Raw genomic sequence first — 12,012 nt, 5'->3', positions numbered from 1 at the left:
ATAGTTTTTTAAGTAATGGTATAGGCGAGCAAACAAAAAATAAGTACCGTTTCTTTTCCCTCTCCGTCCGTGTTCAATTTTTACATAAGCTTCTCTATTATACTATATACATAAATCCAACATTACAAACACTTTATTAAAAATTTTTGTATACCTATTTGGATTAATTGTTTAACTAATAACTAAATATACATAAAATTAATTTAATTTAAACAATATTAATCTCAGTTTCTTAATCATAAATGTATAGAATATATATATATATTCGTTCATATAGAGTGTGTGTGTGTGTGTGTGCCAGTGTGTGTGTGTATGTGTGTGTGTGTGTGTCTATACATACGTTATTAATGATTTCAAGTATAAAATTTTAAATAAAAAAAAATTATTCTATTTATATATAGGTGGTGGTATTGGTATTGATGCATGCATATTATTATCCAACAATAAACTGTTTTCTGTTGGCTGTGTATATTCCATATGCAAAAAAGGCAAATTGCGTATTTCAAAAGTTGTTATTTTTTTACAATATCGTATATCTAGATATTGAAGACTTTTACAATTTTCTTGTATATATACTAAACTTTGATTTGTTAATTGTATACAACCCTGTTAACGAACAAAAAACATAGATATTAGAATCCTTTAAAGTAAAAAAAAAAAAGACTAGAATAAATTTAATACATTTAATAGTATTTAATTTTGATTTAATTATATTAGAATTAAAACGATCTAATTGTAAGTCTTAATACTGAATATACCTGAAGATGAAGACGCTTTAATCTGTGTAAATATATAGCAAGATATGAGACACCCAAATCTGATATGTTATAACATTGTGTTAAATCTAATTCCTCTATAGCAGAGTTATTTTTTGCTAGATATTCTAATCCCACATATGTTATCTGCAAAATAATTTAAGCATAACAACATGCAAAAGTATACCTTGTAAGCTTTTTATGATATTATTATTATACATATTTAATCTTTCTATCTATAATATATTGCATCAATTTTAATTAGACAAATAATCTTAAAAAAAAAGAAAAAAGAAAAAAAAAAGATAAGTCATAATATTTTACCTGGCAACATTTTCTTAAACTTAATACCCTCAATTCTATAAAAGCAAAATTATGTTTCAAGCTGACATCGGTTATCCTACTGCAACCCGAGAGATCCAACTCTCTAAGACCTTTCAGACGTGTCAAACTAAATGCAGGCATTGTTGTAGGCGATGAAGTTGAAATATTCTTCCATAAATTTTTAATGTAACATGTTCTATTAGCATCGCATACTATTTCTTCTTCTGTTCGTGAACGTAAACTGATTCGTAATAATGATTCTGGTGGCTTATCAGTAACGTTAAGTTGAAGTGATTGTATGTCTATATTATCACTGGTATCAATACCCATCAAGCCAGCATCTGTTATTCTATCACAATGAGTTACTTTTAATGTTCGTAAAAATACAAGTTCTTCAAATATTTTCTGGAAAATATAAAAAATAAATAATCGTGTTTCTAATTTGCTATATAATATATATATTATACATATACAGTATTATAAAAATATAATAAAAAATGAACTGTATAAAACAAAATAAAAATAGTTAATTGGATAGGTTAATTACCTGTATTGTAATATCTGTAACAGCTATGAAACAATAACCAACATCAAGGTACCTTAAATTTGGAAAACATTTAACTATACATTTAATACATGATTCATCGAGATTCAAAGCATTTACGGAAAGTTTCAACATGTTATCATTTCTAATATCATTTTTTTTTGAACAATCTGCCTCTTGCACGTTTAAATTTATATTATCTGGTTTCATATCCGTCTCATTGTCAGTTGTTTGTAAATTATTTGGTAATTCATTACAAAGTCCATCAGTAATACATTTTGAGGTAAGTTGCTCACACTCTGAAATATCTAATTCTTTTAGATTTCTGAGCAATTGTATTTGTTGTATACCACCATCTGTGACTGCCCTGCATCTTCTTATATTTAAACTTTCTAATTGTTTCAAATGTTTACATATAACAATGAGACTAACATCTGTGATTCGAGTACAAAAGCTTATATCTAATAATTTTAAATGAATTTGATGATACGTTAATGTTCTAATTCCAATAATAGTTAATTGATTACAATGTTGCAATTTTAATGTCTCCAATCTGAGATTCTCCAATTTTGAAAGAGTTGCTAAAGCAGTACCATCTATAAGTGTATGACTAAAGTCTACATGTTTTAATTGTTTTGCAGAAGAAATAATATACTGCAAAATATTTAAAAATGTTAATACTGATTCTGAACCATAAGTAATCACATTATTATTAGGATAAAATTTTTTATACAAGCCACAATGAAAAGATATTTCGCAACCTTTTAGACTGAGTGTATTTACATTTGGGCATATCGAAATAAATTTATTAAATAAAGCATCACTTAAATATCGATTATAAGTGAGACTAAGTTCGTGTAAAAATTTTAATTTTTCTGAGAGTTCTTTTATATCGCTGTCATCTTCCAAAAGTCTGCCAGACATTAAACATTCTCGACAAGAACTGATGTGTAATGTTTTCAAACTGTTGCAATGCTTAAGAATCCCAATGAGTGTTTTTTCACTGAAATCACAACAGAACTGCAAACAATATAATATTTGATTATCATCCATAATTCAAGTAAAATTAATTAGGAACATAATATATTTTTAATTTATAATTTTAATACCGATTCTGAATATAACTTCCTTAATCAGTATTAAAATTGTAAATTAAATTTAATTTAATTTTAATTCTGAGCCTTTAATAACTGATTTATTATACCAGATGAAGACTCTTCATAAAAGGTCCATATTGTTTCCAAAGAGACATTGTACTTTTTAATTCCACTTCTTTGAAAATAAAATTATAAAACGGTCGGAAAGAATGTTCTAGTATATGTAATACATCACTTAAATTGTCTATTCGTGGTGGACCAAGGATTATTAATTGTTGATCTATAAATTTTGTGGCAAGGGATGCTTCATGCCATATTCGATTAACCAATCCAGCAGCCATTCTATCAGATATAGATAGATATGACATTATATGTATAATTACCTGTTAATAGGAATAATGCAAAAAAAAAAGAAATGTTAATATAAGGAATTGTCCTAAAAGAATTTAGAAATAATATTTGGAGAAAAAGATTTTATTATCGTATTTTTATACTCGGCATGTCAATGCGCATAAACAATTACAATGATTACCTAATTTGTTCAAATTTTTAAATATCTTTTGACATTCTAAAAATTATATTTCTATTAGATATTATTTTCAATAGATAATTAACTTACATCTATAGGTAATTGTGGTATATCAATGTTTATTGTGCTCTGGCTAGATATTGTTTCCATTGTTGACTTCAGTTATTGCACTGATTTCATAAAATAAATTCTATCGCAATACAATATTACATTAATTTTTATATAACGATTATTAGACTTAATTCAGTTAATTTATAGTACCTTTAAAATACAAAAATATTTAATTATTAACGATTAATTTAAAGGTATTCATTATATTTTTGATTAAAAGAACGAGAACAGGATATATTTATACTCGTTATAACCCATTAATTTAAATAAACATTACGTTTATAAAAAAGATAGTGATTACATAAAGCAACGTAACATTGTGCGCACGATTCTTATTCAAGTTCGTTGAAGTTTTTTGACAGCTATGATTCCAACCTATAGGTTACATTGAATCACCGTTTTTAACGTATTGTAACGTTAGGTTCATATAAAATGGCGGCATGTATATTACGAAGTATCTTTTAAACGTATCGTATTAAGTTCTCCGTATTATTTTTTAATCATTTTCTTGAATTCTACCTATAAAAAACTTCAGAATGGAAAAAAATATTGAAAAAACTTTAGACGAAGTGTAAGTTTTCAAATATATTATTTAATTTGTATAAATTATGTGTGTGTGGTGTGTGTGTGTGTGATTTTGCGCGGGCGTTTTATTTTGATATCTAACAAAAAAAAAAAAAAACAATAATAAACTATTATGTTAGTTTATTGAATTAAATTATTAAACTTGTCTTATTTTAAATATTCATTCATTATTTCCTAGAAAAAACAATGAAGCTATAATCGGTTGCATCCTGGTTGATCGTGCAGGATTATGTTTAGGAGGTACGTTGTTAAATAAGTTATCCTTTTATAGTATATTATTTTTTATGTATATATTATATAATAACAAATTTTTTTCTACATAAATATTCTTTAGTCAAAGGTAATGCTTCAAGCGATAGTGCAGGTATTATAGCAGCCATTGCAGATCAAGTTGCAAAATTAGAACTTGATTCAACTTGTCCAATTATAACAATCCAGAATGATAACAGGTAATGCAAATAATACTTTGGTTATGTCTGTGTATATATGTATATATATATATACAAGTAACATGCACATTTTTCAAATGGATATCTAATTGAAAATATATATTTCTAATTTCTTATAGGAAATGTCTTATTCAACGACAAGGACCAATAGTTGGTGCAATTTATAAACATATTGCAAATTAATATTATTATCTTTGCCCTTATTTTTAAGATATGTTATAAAGTATGATGTATTTTGTTACTTATTCTTATACATAGAAAGGAAGATAATTATATACCTATTATGTTATAACCCCAGCAATATTATCTTATAAGATTATCTCTTTTCGAAGTATAGAAATTATTATTATGATTTTGTAACATTATAGAATTGCATTATGAATCTAATATTTGAAGGATCCAAATACTAATAAAATATTTACACTTTAGGAATTTAAGGTCAATCATTCTTTTTATATCTGTTTTTCCTTTCGTACCACTTGTTACCACCAAGTTTAATTAGTTCATAATTTTCATATATCCATGCAATAAGAACCATTATAAGTGCTACGAATCCAATTAACAAATGCAGCATTTTTTCATCTGGGAAGAAATAGACCTAAAAATACACAGACAAATGCATTATTAACTTAATTATAATATTTTTGGATTATTATATATATATATATATGTATATATATATATGAATGTAAAAAATAAAATTTCTTTACATGCGATAAATTTGTGATAATTGTAGCTAGTAATAATGTAATAAAGAACATTCGTTTTGGTACTAGTCCAAGTAAAGGATTGTGAATTGCGCCAGAATGACGTTTATTAATGAATATCATTGAGTGCGCAATCCTCAGACTCATATTAAAACAATTTCCAAGAATAAAACCAACTGGTCCGAACCAAATAACAAATAAATAAGATGCACCCAGAAATGCTATTGATTCATAGATCATTATCAAATTGTTCTTATTTATAGTTGCACTGTCAGCTGTTGCATTTGTATAACATTCAGTCACACCATTAATACCCAATAATAATATAGCCAAACAGTGTGTTCTCAATAAGAGAACTGGTAAATTTGATGTCAATTTTGCTCCACCATATAACCAAAGTAATGTACTCGAATAAGATTGTCCAAATACTAAAATTATAAAGCCAATAGCTGTAACAGCTGAGCACATATGCGTGAGTACACTTATACTTTCTTGAATCTTTATCTACAAATTGTAATTTATTTTTAATTCATATTTTTTTCAATTTTTTACAAAGGTTTCTTTTACAAATTCATATACTTACTGGATTTTGTTCCAATAAAGGTTTATCCCTTTTAACCATTTGTGTAAAATAAAAATATCCACTGTCTTCGATTGGACGAAAAATAAATCTTGCAGCCAAAGAACCCAAGTTATTGACAACCTCGTACGTTCCCTTATATATTAAAATAATAATTATGCAATGTCACAATAAAATGTAATATAAATAAGGAATATTTGTTAATTAAGTACCTGTTCAGTAAACGAGAGTACTGGTATAACGGTCATGATTAACCTTTCACCTTCTGTTAAAATTTGTTTTAAAATACCTTGTCTAAAGAAACTCCATGTTAATATAGTCAATTTTTTATCTAAATATGAGTCCTGAAAAGTTCTTATTTTGATTATAAAGAGGTAAAAGGAAGACCTTAAAAGAAATACATACACTATTTTCTAATTGACCAGGCAAAAAATCCTTTATTGTTCGAAATGGAAATTCTGTTGAAATATATTCATCATTCATATCCTTCAAGGACATTCTTCTTTTTTGTTTGAACTTAGTTATACTATTAATGTAATAATGAAAATATGCATAATAACTAGTTGTATAAAATATTGCTGCGACTAATTGTGCTATGCCAAAAGCAAATAACGCATTTTCTGGATAATAAAGTATTAATGGTACAAACGTTGAAGTACGGATAGTAATCATGATTGTATCTAGCATAACCTGGAAACAAAATTATATTATGCATTTATCACTTAAAAATAATTAAAATATAAAAGTATAAAGGTAAATTTGTTTACTTTAAGTTTAACAAAAAGGAATGCATTGGCAACTAATTGTACAATTAGAGATGATAATTCTATGATGCAAGATAATGCCACTGCCCATACTGCAAATGTATAGTAAGGAGGTAAACTTTCAGAAGTTGATAAAAAAAAGAGCCAAATATATCCAAACAGTGAAGACATTACAATGCAAATTGGTACTCTGAAAAATATAATTAATGCTGTAAATATATAATATGATTTCATTAGTAGTCATAAGTAAACAATATAATTAATGAATTAATCTCTATAAGTAATTATAGAGTACACTAACGTTATCCAAAGTAAATTTACAACTTGAGCCCAGTTATGTTCGGATGTATTAGTTAAGCATGCCTTCATAAATGGTTCACGAGATAAAAATAATATCATGGATTCTAAAAGTAGTAATCTTACATTGATTACACCCAAAATTGCTTGTCCAACATGACGTACCACAAAAGCATTTAGGACAAATGTAACACAGCGACATATTATCTGTAAGAATTTTTATGGTACATATAAAAGAACATAGTGATATAATAAATTTTTTTTATGGATAATGTAATAAAAGGATAAAATTGAAAAATTCACAAGATCTTTTTTTAAAGAAAAATATATTGATATATAATACCTGAAATACGATGTTAAATGAAGCATTTTCTAAGCTGCTTTTTAAGATCGATTGCGACATATTTATATCTAATTAAAAACATTCAACATTTCGAGATTCCCGCCATAAACATTGATGTTGACAATATATTACGTAGAATTTATAGAATATCTAAAACATAAGGTGAAATCGTATTTCCATAATAATTCTTTGGGCATACTTTCTTTGACATAAGAAATAAATAAATATTACTGACATGATAACCAAACATCAACGATTACACTTGAATCTAATATATTTCATGACGCAATTCTCAAATTTCCCTATGTCCTATTTTAATCTAGTAATTTTGCATCTAAAATACACAAGCTGGTAAAAATATTATAATAAAGACAATGGATTTTCATAATCTATTGTAGATTAATAGATAAATTTCTCTCCGATGAAATCTGCCTACTGAGAATTTGAGGTTAGTTTCCAGAAAGCCGATTGTCAGTAGCAGACGACAATCGATTGATTCAGCAGTTACTGCAATAGAGTAGTGTAGCACACGTGACTTAATTGTTTATAAATTTTTTTCATTCTTTGTATAACAGAAAAAAGATATAAAAAAATTGGTGAGTTTAATATTAAATAACAATCATTTTTATAAAATTAATATCAAGTATTTATTTCTGCGCATAAATATATACATTTCATTATGAAATAGACCATTCAAGAAAGAAGTTCTCGACCGAAAGAAAATAATTTTACTACTATACAATTTCTTACTGCAATGCGATCATGTTAATGCATTTACAGTTTTTAATTCTAATTCTGATAAATTTTTTAAAACTTCGATACAGTGACTCTTTAAGATAGTGTAATAGAATCTGAATTTGGATATATTCAAATACACCCATAATAAAGTATTTAACTTAGTGGAATGTTTACTGAAGAAGCAAAATCGAGTGACATTACAAATGCAAAACATTTCTTTTCCACGTCTATCATCGTAAGTATTCCAATTACGAAGTGTTATATATTTTAAATTAACCTTTAAATCTTATTGTTATAAAACGTTGAAAATATAATACGCAAGATAATAAACTGTATATTTTTATTTTATTATTATATGTATATATACATATATATATTATATTACATTATATATAAATAATTTACAAAATTATTTTCACAGAAAAAATATACAAATAGAAAGAACTATAAATTTATATATATATATATATTTTTTTTTTATTATTTTGAAATATGTATCTGCTAATTATCAAATTTTAATAATTTATTATTACTAGTCAGGTGCTGCTGCAGGAATTATTTGTGACATAATATTTTTCCCATTGGATACTCTCAAAACACGTTTACAAAGTCAACATGGATTCTTAAAATCGGGTGGTTACAAACAATTGTATCATGGTATAGGACCTGTAATGATGGGCTCTGCTCCATCAGGTAGATCTTATATATAAATAAAAAATAGAATACAAAAAATATGATTGCTATTACATATAACAATTTTTTTTTACCAGCTGCTTTATTCTTTATCACTTATGAGGGATTAAAAGAATTCTTACAACCACAAATATTACCTCAATATCATGCATTTATACATATGGGTGCTGCATCATTAGGTGAAATGGTAACAGAATTATTTAAAAATTTTTCACACAAATATAGCATCGAACATATAAAAATTCAATATATAAAAAGTTTATTTATCAATATAAATAAATAAAATATAAAAATATAAATATCAAGATAGACTCATAAACAAATGTTTGCTTATAATATTGCCTTAATTATGATATGCATATAAAATTGCATCTTCTTGATAATCTATTATAAAAAGTAAAAGATCTAAATTTATATATAATATCATTCCATTAAGTGTCATAAATATATCCAAATAAAGAATTGTATATTATTATATTGCAGGTTGCTTGTTTAATACGAGTACCAGTGGAGGTACTTAAACAAAGAAGACAAGCGCTTTTAGCTGATGTGGCTCGTTTAAAATTACGAACATTATTTCGTGGATATGGCAGCACTGTTCTTCGTGACATGCCATTTGGATGCATTCAAATGCCATTATGGGAATACTTTAAAGTTTGTTGGAAACAGCATGTACACCATGAATGTACACCATTAGAAGGAGCTTATTGTGGTGCAGCATCTGGTGAGATTAATTTTTGCAATATTTGATAATGCCATTGTTTCAACAAAATATATTATTAAAAATGTATAACTCTAAAAATTATTTCACAGTGGCGGTCTCTGCAGCTATTACAACTCCATTGGATGTTGCAAAAACTAGAATAATGTTGTCTTCGACTACAGCGGATAAAAAAGAAGTTAAAATATCCACGATGTTAAAGGAAGTTTATCGAGAGAATGGACCTAAAGGGTATGGACAAATTGCATCTTTCTATTATTTGAAGTCTTAGGTATTGTCATGCGTCTTCTTTTAACTTTAATGTTTTGTCATAGTTTAAATCATTGAAAAATATCTTTTAGATTATTCGCAGGCTTTCTTCCAAGGGTGGGTGGCTTTACTATTAGTGGTTTTGTATTTTTTGGTATCTATGAACAATCCAGAGAGATTTGTGCTTCAATTTTCCCATATACATCAAACCAAAAAAATAAAACATAGTAAAAGTAATAACAAAAAGCAAAAATATTTTTTGCTCGCTATTCGAAGTTACAAATTTTCACATTTTCTCAAATTTTTTCTCACGTCTATCCGTTAAAAAATAATGAGTAAACTTTGCACCTTATATATAACAATACTTTTGTTTATAATAAACAACCGTATTGATTTTCTTAAAGGTGATAAACCATAATTAAATTATCTGAAAGTCTTCACAGTTTCTGCTTAAATATGGCACCATTATAGTAGTAAATAATTAACTTATATATTTAAAAATTTTAAAATAAAATTTTCTTTCTGAAATTTATAGAAACATAAAATTTATAAAATATTATTAATGGTTAAATAAGACAACAAATGAAATGTACATTAATTTGTAATATATAAATGCAAGTAATTATATCCATAATTACTGTTAAGATGCACACATGCATTTTGTCAGAAAAATATTACAATTATAGAAAATATTTTAGCAATCATTGATCTAATCTTTATGTTAGAATAATATTTAAGAAGGCACAAAACTTTTTCTAATACTAATTACTTGTTTAATAATTGTATCATATAAGAATAATTTATTGTATGTTAAAACTTTGCTTTCAAATATTAATATATAGTATTAATATACATTAAATTACCTCTTTTGAATATTATATGAAGAACGAAAGTATTAAAAATTTTAATATTGTTTTTGCTTTTATGGCCTAACAACAATGCGATGTTTTGGGCGTATTTATTAAAGCAACTGTTTCTTCTACTTTTTGTAAATTCTCTGGCACAGATAAGAAATCATTAGCAATTTCTGTAAATAATTCCACTGCAAGAAATAAATAATTTAAGTTTATCTTCAAAAAAAGCAGTGTGATCAAATATATGATCTTACCAACATTCTCCCCAGTTTTACTTGATGTTAAAAAAAATTTAGCTTGAATACCATTTGCATAGTTTTTTACAATATCTATATCTGGTACTGCTATCATATCAGTGTTTGATAAAATATCTTTTTTTGTACCACAGAGATAAATTTTACATTCTTCTTCTACATCTCTCAATTCTCTTACCCAAAACTTCGCTTTTTGAAATGTATTAAATTTTGTAACATCATAACATATTATTGCAGCTTTAGCACCACGATAATATATTCTTGTCATTGCATCATATCTGAAATAAATAACATAAATTTAATGTTATTTGAGTGAAAATAATCTTTAACAAAATTAATATGTAACAATTATTGGAATTAAGATAATATACCTTTCGTTACCTGCAGTGTCCCATATTCCCATTACAAGATTATGTTCATTAATTTCTATTTGTTTTGCAGCAAATGCAGCTCCTATTGTCTACAAATAATGACTGATTCAATGTTTTATTTAATATATAATTGTTACAATATATATAATAAAAACATCCCAAATACACTTATGAATTTTAACTTTTACACTATCATAAATTTACTTTTATAAATCATTTAATTACGTTTTGATAGGATAAATTCTCATTAAATCTTTCATTTACAAAACGCTCTGAAAGGCTTGTTTTTCCAACAGCTGCATTTCCTAGTAACACAACTTTTAAATCTACACGATTCATATTTGATTATACTTCCCACAAATGATTATGGAAAGATTATATCTTTATATCTTCATCTATGCAATTATATATATATATATATGTCTGTTAATATCTTATATTAAAATAATAAACTAAGGATGATCTGAAAATATTAAATATAACTCAAAAGTTTTTGAAAACTTTCTTTTAAGAAATGACTTGAAAAAATTAGAACCTACTTACTATAGATAAAGAATTACAATCGATAATCAGATAATAATGATATCGAACACTTATTTAAAAATGAAAATTTTGATAAGGCCTAAAATAGAGAAATAATAATAACAATAAAAGTCTAATCGAAACCTTTTTATAAACGTCATATACAGTCAACTCTAAATTGTGCTTTTTCGCTTATCTCAATCATTAATTATTATCCACTTTATTTTTCTCCTTTGTTAACAAATAACAAAATAATTATTTTTTCACATACGTGAAAAGACTAATTCTTTTCGTTAACAACAAATTTTAATTGATGTTTTAGTTACGATTAAGTAAAAATAGAACAAAAAAGCACAATTTGTTTCGATAAGATGATAGCGCCACTACACTTCGTATAAAAGTCATGGACTAAGTAGGATATAGATTTAACAAGCAAGGGAAGTTTTATTTGTTCACTGCAAAATTTTGAAAACTCTTGAAAGACAACGTATGTATATATATATATATACATATATATATTTGTAT

At 25.8% G+C, this 12,012-nt stretch overlaps 5 protein-coding genes across 18 annotated transcripts; 2 read left to right on the top strand and 3 right to left on the bottom strand.

Moving 5' to 3' along the window:
* Positions 1 to 72: 72 nt before the first annotated feature.
* On the bottom strand, positions 73 to 3,904 carry LOC124955488 (dynein regulatory complex subunit 6). 3 transcript variants are annotated; one of them, XM_047510004.1, is made up of 7 exons: positions 3,511 to 3,903; positions 3,340 to 3,439; positions 2,828 to 3,103; positions 1,627 to 2,643; positions 1,080 to 1,484; positions 759 to 902; positions 73 to 606 (listed from the first exon to the last, which is right to left on the bottom strand). In XM_047510004.1, the coding sequence occupies exons 2-7, from the start codon at positions 3,397 to 3,399 to the stop codon at positions 388 to 390; spliced, it is 2,121 nt and encodes a 706-aa protein (XP_047365960.1). In that variant the 5' UTR covers positions 3,400 to 3,439; positions 3,511 to 3,903; the 3' UTR covers positions 73 to 387. The 3 variants fall into 3 exon arrangements, with proteins under 3 accessions (XP_047365960.1, XP_047365961.1, XP_047365959.1); XM_047510005.1 differs by having other exon boundaries at positions 2,828 to 3,062; positions 3,340 to 3,904; XM_047510003.1 differs by having other exon boundaries at positions 3,340 to 3,903.
* LOC124955497 lies at positions 3,630 to 4,837 on the top strand. Its single transcript, XM_047510031.1, has 4 exons — positions 3,630 to 3,931; positions 4,124 to 4,185; positions 4,280 to 4,394; positions 4,514 to 4,837. Exons 1-4 carry the CDS (start codon positions 3,897 to 3,899, stop codon positions 4,575 to 4,577), a joined length of 276 nt encoding a protein of 91 aa, XP_047365987.1. The 5' UTR covers positions 3,630 to 3,896; the 3' UTR covers positions 4,578 to 4,837.
* On the bottom strand, positions 4,479 to 7,565 carry LOC124955489 (protein RFT1 homolog). 3 transcript variants are annotated; one of them, XM_047510006.1, is made up of 9 exons: positions 7,321 to 7,565; positions 7,086 to 7,235; positions 6,747 to 6,949; positions 6,449 to 6,635; positions 6,087 to 6,371; positions 5,894 to 6,025; positions 5,685 to 5,816; positions 5,105 to 5,605; positions 4,479 to 4,992 (listed from the first exon to the last, which is right to left on the bottom strand). In XM_047510006.1, the coding sequence occupies exons 2-9, from the start codon at positions 7,143 to 7,145 to the stop codon at positions 4,834 to 4,836; spliced, it is 1,659 nt and encodes a 552-aa protein (XP_047365962.1). In that variant the 5' UTR covers positions 7,146 to 7,235; positions 7,321 to 7,565; the 3' UTR covers positions 4,479 to 4,833. The 3 variants fall into 3 exon arrangements, with proteins under 3 accessions (XP_047365962.1, XP_047365964.1, XP_047365965.1); XM_047510008.1 differs by lacking the exon at positions 7,321 to 7,565 and having other exon boundaries at positions 6,869 to 6,949; positions 7,086 to 7,133; XM_047510009.1 differs by lacking the exons at positions 7,086 to 7,235; positions 7,321 to 7,565 and having other exon boundaries at positions 6,449 to 6,654; positions 6,747 to 6,889.
* Positions 7,329 to 11,384, top strand: LOC124955492 (S-adenosylmethionine mitochondrial carrier protein-like). Of its 4 annotated transcripts, none has more exons than XM_047510018.1 (7): positions 7,329 to 7,681; positions 7,910 to 8,058; positions 8,360 to 8,516; positions 8,594 to 8,703; positions 9,000 to 9,240; positions 9,330 to 9,468; positions 11,036 to 11,384. In XM_047510018.1, the coding sequence occupies exons 2-7, from the start codon at positions 7,990 to 7,992 to the stop codon at positions 11,175 to 11,177; spliced, it is 858 nt and encodes a 285-aa protein (XP_047365974.1). In that variant the 5' UTR covers positions 7,329 to 7,681; positions 7,910 to 7,989; the 3' UTR covers positions 11,178 to 11,384. The 4 variants fall into 4 exon arrangements, with proteins under 4 accessions (XP_047365974.1, XP_047365973.1, XP_047365975.1 ...); XM_047510017.1 differs by having other exon boundaries at positions 7,330 to 7,681; positions 7,774 to 8,058; XM_047510019.1 differs by lacking the exon at positions 11,036 to 11,384 and adding an exon at positions 9,579 to 10,136 and having other exon boundaries at positions 7,352 to 8,058.
* LOC124955495 (ras-related protein Rab-24-like) lies at positions 8,759 to 11,922 on the bottom strand. 7 transcript variants are annotated; one of them, XR_007102888.1, is made up of 5 exons: positions 11,509 to 11,922; positions 11,191 to 11,428; positions 10,966 to 11,054; positions 10,350 to 10,872; positions 8,759 to 10,008 (listed from the first exon to the last, which is right to left on the bottom strand). XR_007102888.1 is itself a non-coding variant. In XM_047510026.1 (5 exons), the coding sequence occupies exons 2-5, from the start codon at positions 11,302 to 11,304 to the stop codon at positions 10,416 to 10,418; spliced, it is 594 nt and encodes a 197-aa protein (XP_047365982.1). In that variant the 5' UTR covers positions 11,305 to 11,428; positions 11,509 to 11,910; the 3' UTR covers positions 8,759 to 10,415. The 7 variants fall into 7 exon arrangements, 6 of the variants coding, with proteins under 6 accessions (XP_047365982.1, XP_047365980.1, XP_047365981.1 ...); XM_047510026.1 differs by having other exon boundaries at positions 8,759 to 10,528; positions 10,595 to 10,872; positions 11,509 to 11,910; XM_047510024.1 differs by having other exon boundaries at positions 8,759 to 10,872; positions 11,509 to 11,920.
* Positions 11,923 to 12,012: the final 90 nt, after the last annotated feature.

The sequence above is a fragment of the Vespa velutina genome, chromosome 18 (assembly GCF_912470025.1).
Source record: "Vespa velutina chromosome 18, iVesVel2.1, whole genome shotgun sequence".
In the NCBI taxonomy this organism is placed as follows: domain Eukaryota; kingdom Metazoa; phylum Arthropoda; class Insecta; order Hymenoptera; family Vespidae; genus Vespa; species Vespa velutina.
This window is presented reverse-complemented; position numbering and strand designations above follow the sequence as displayed.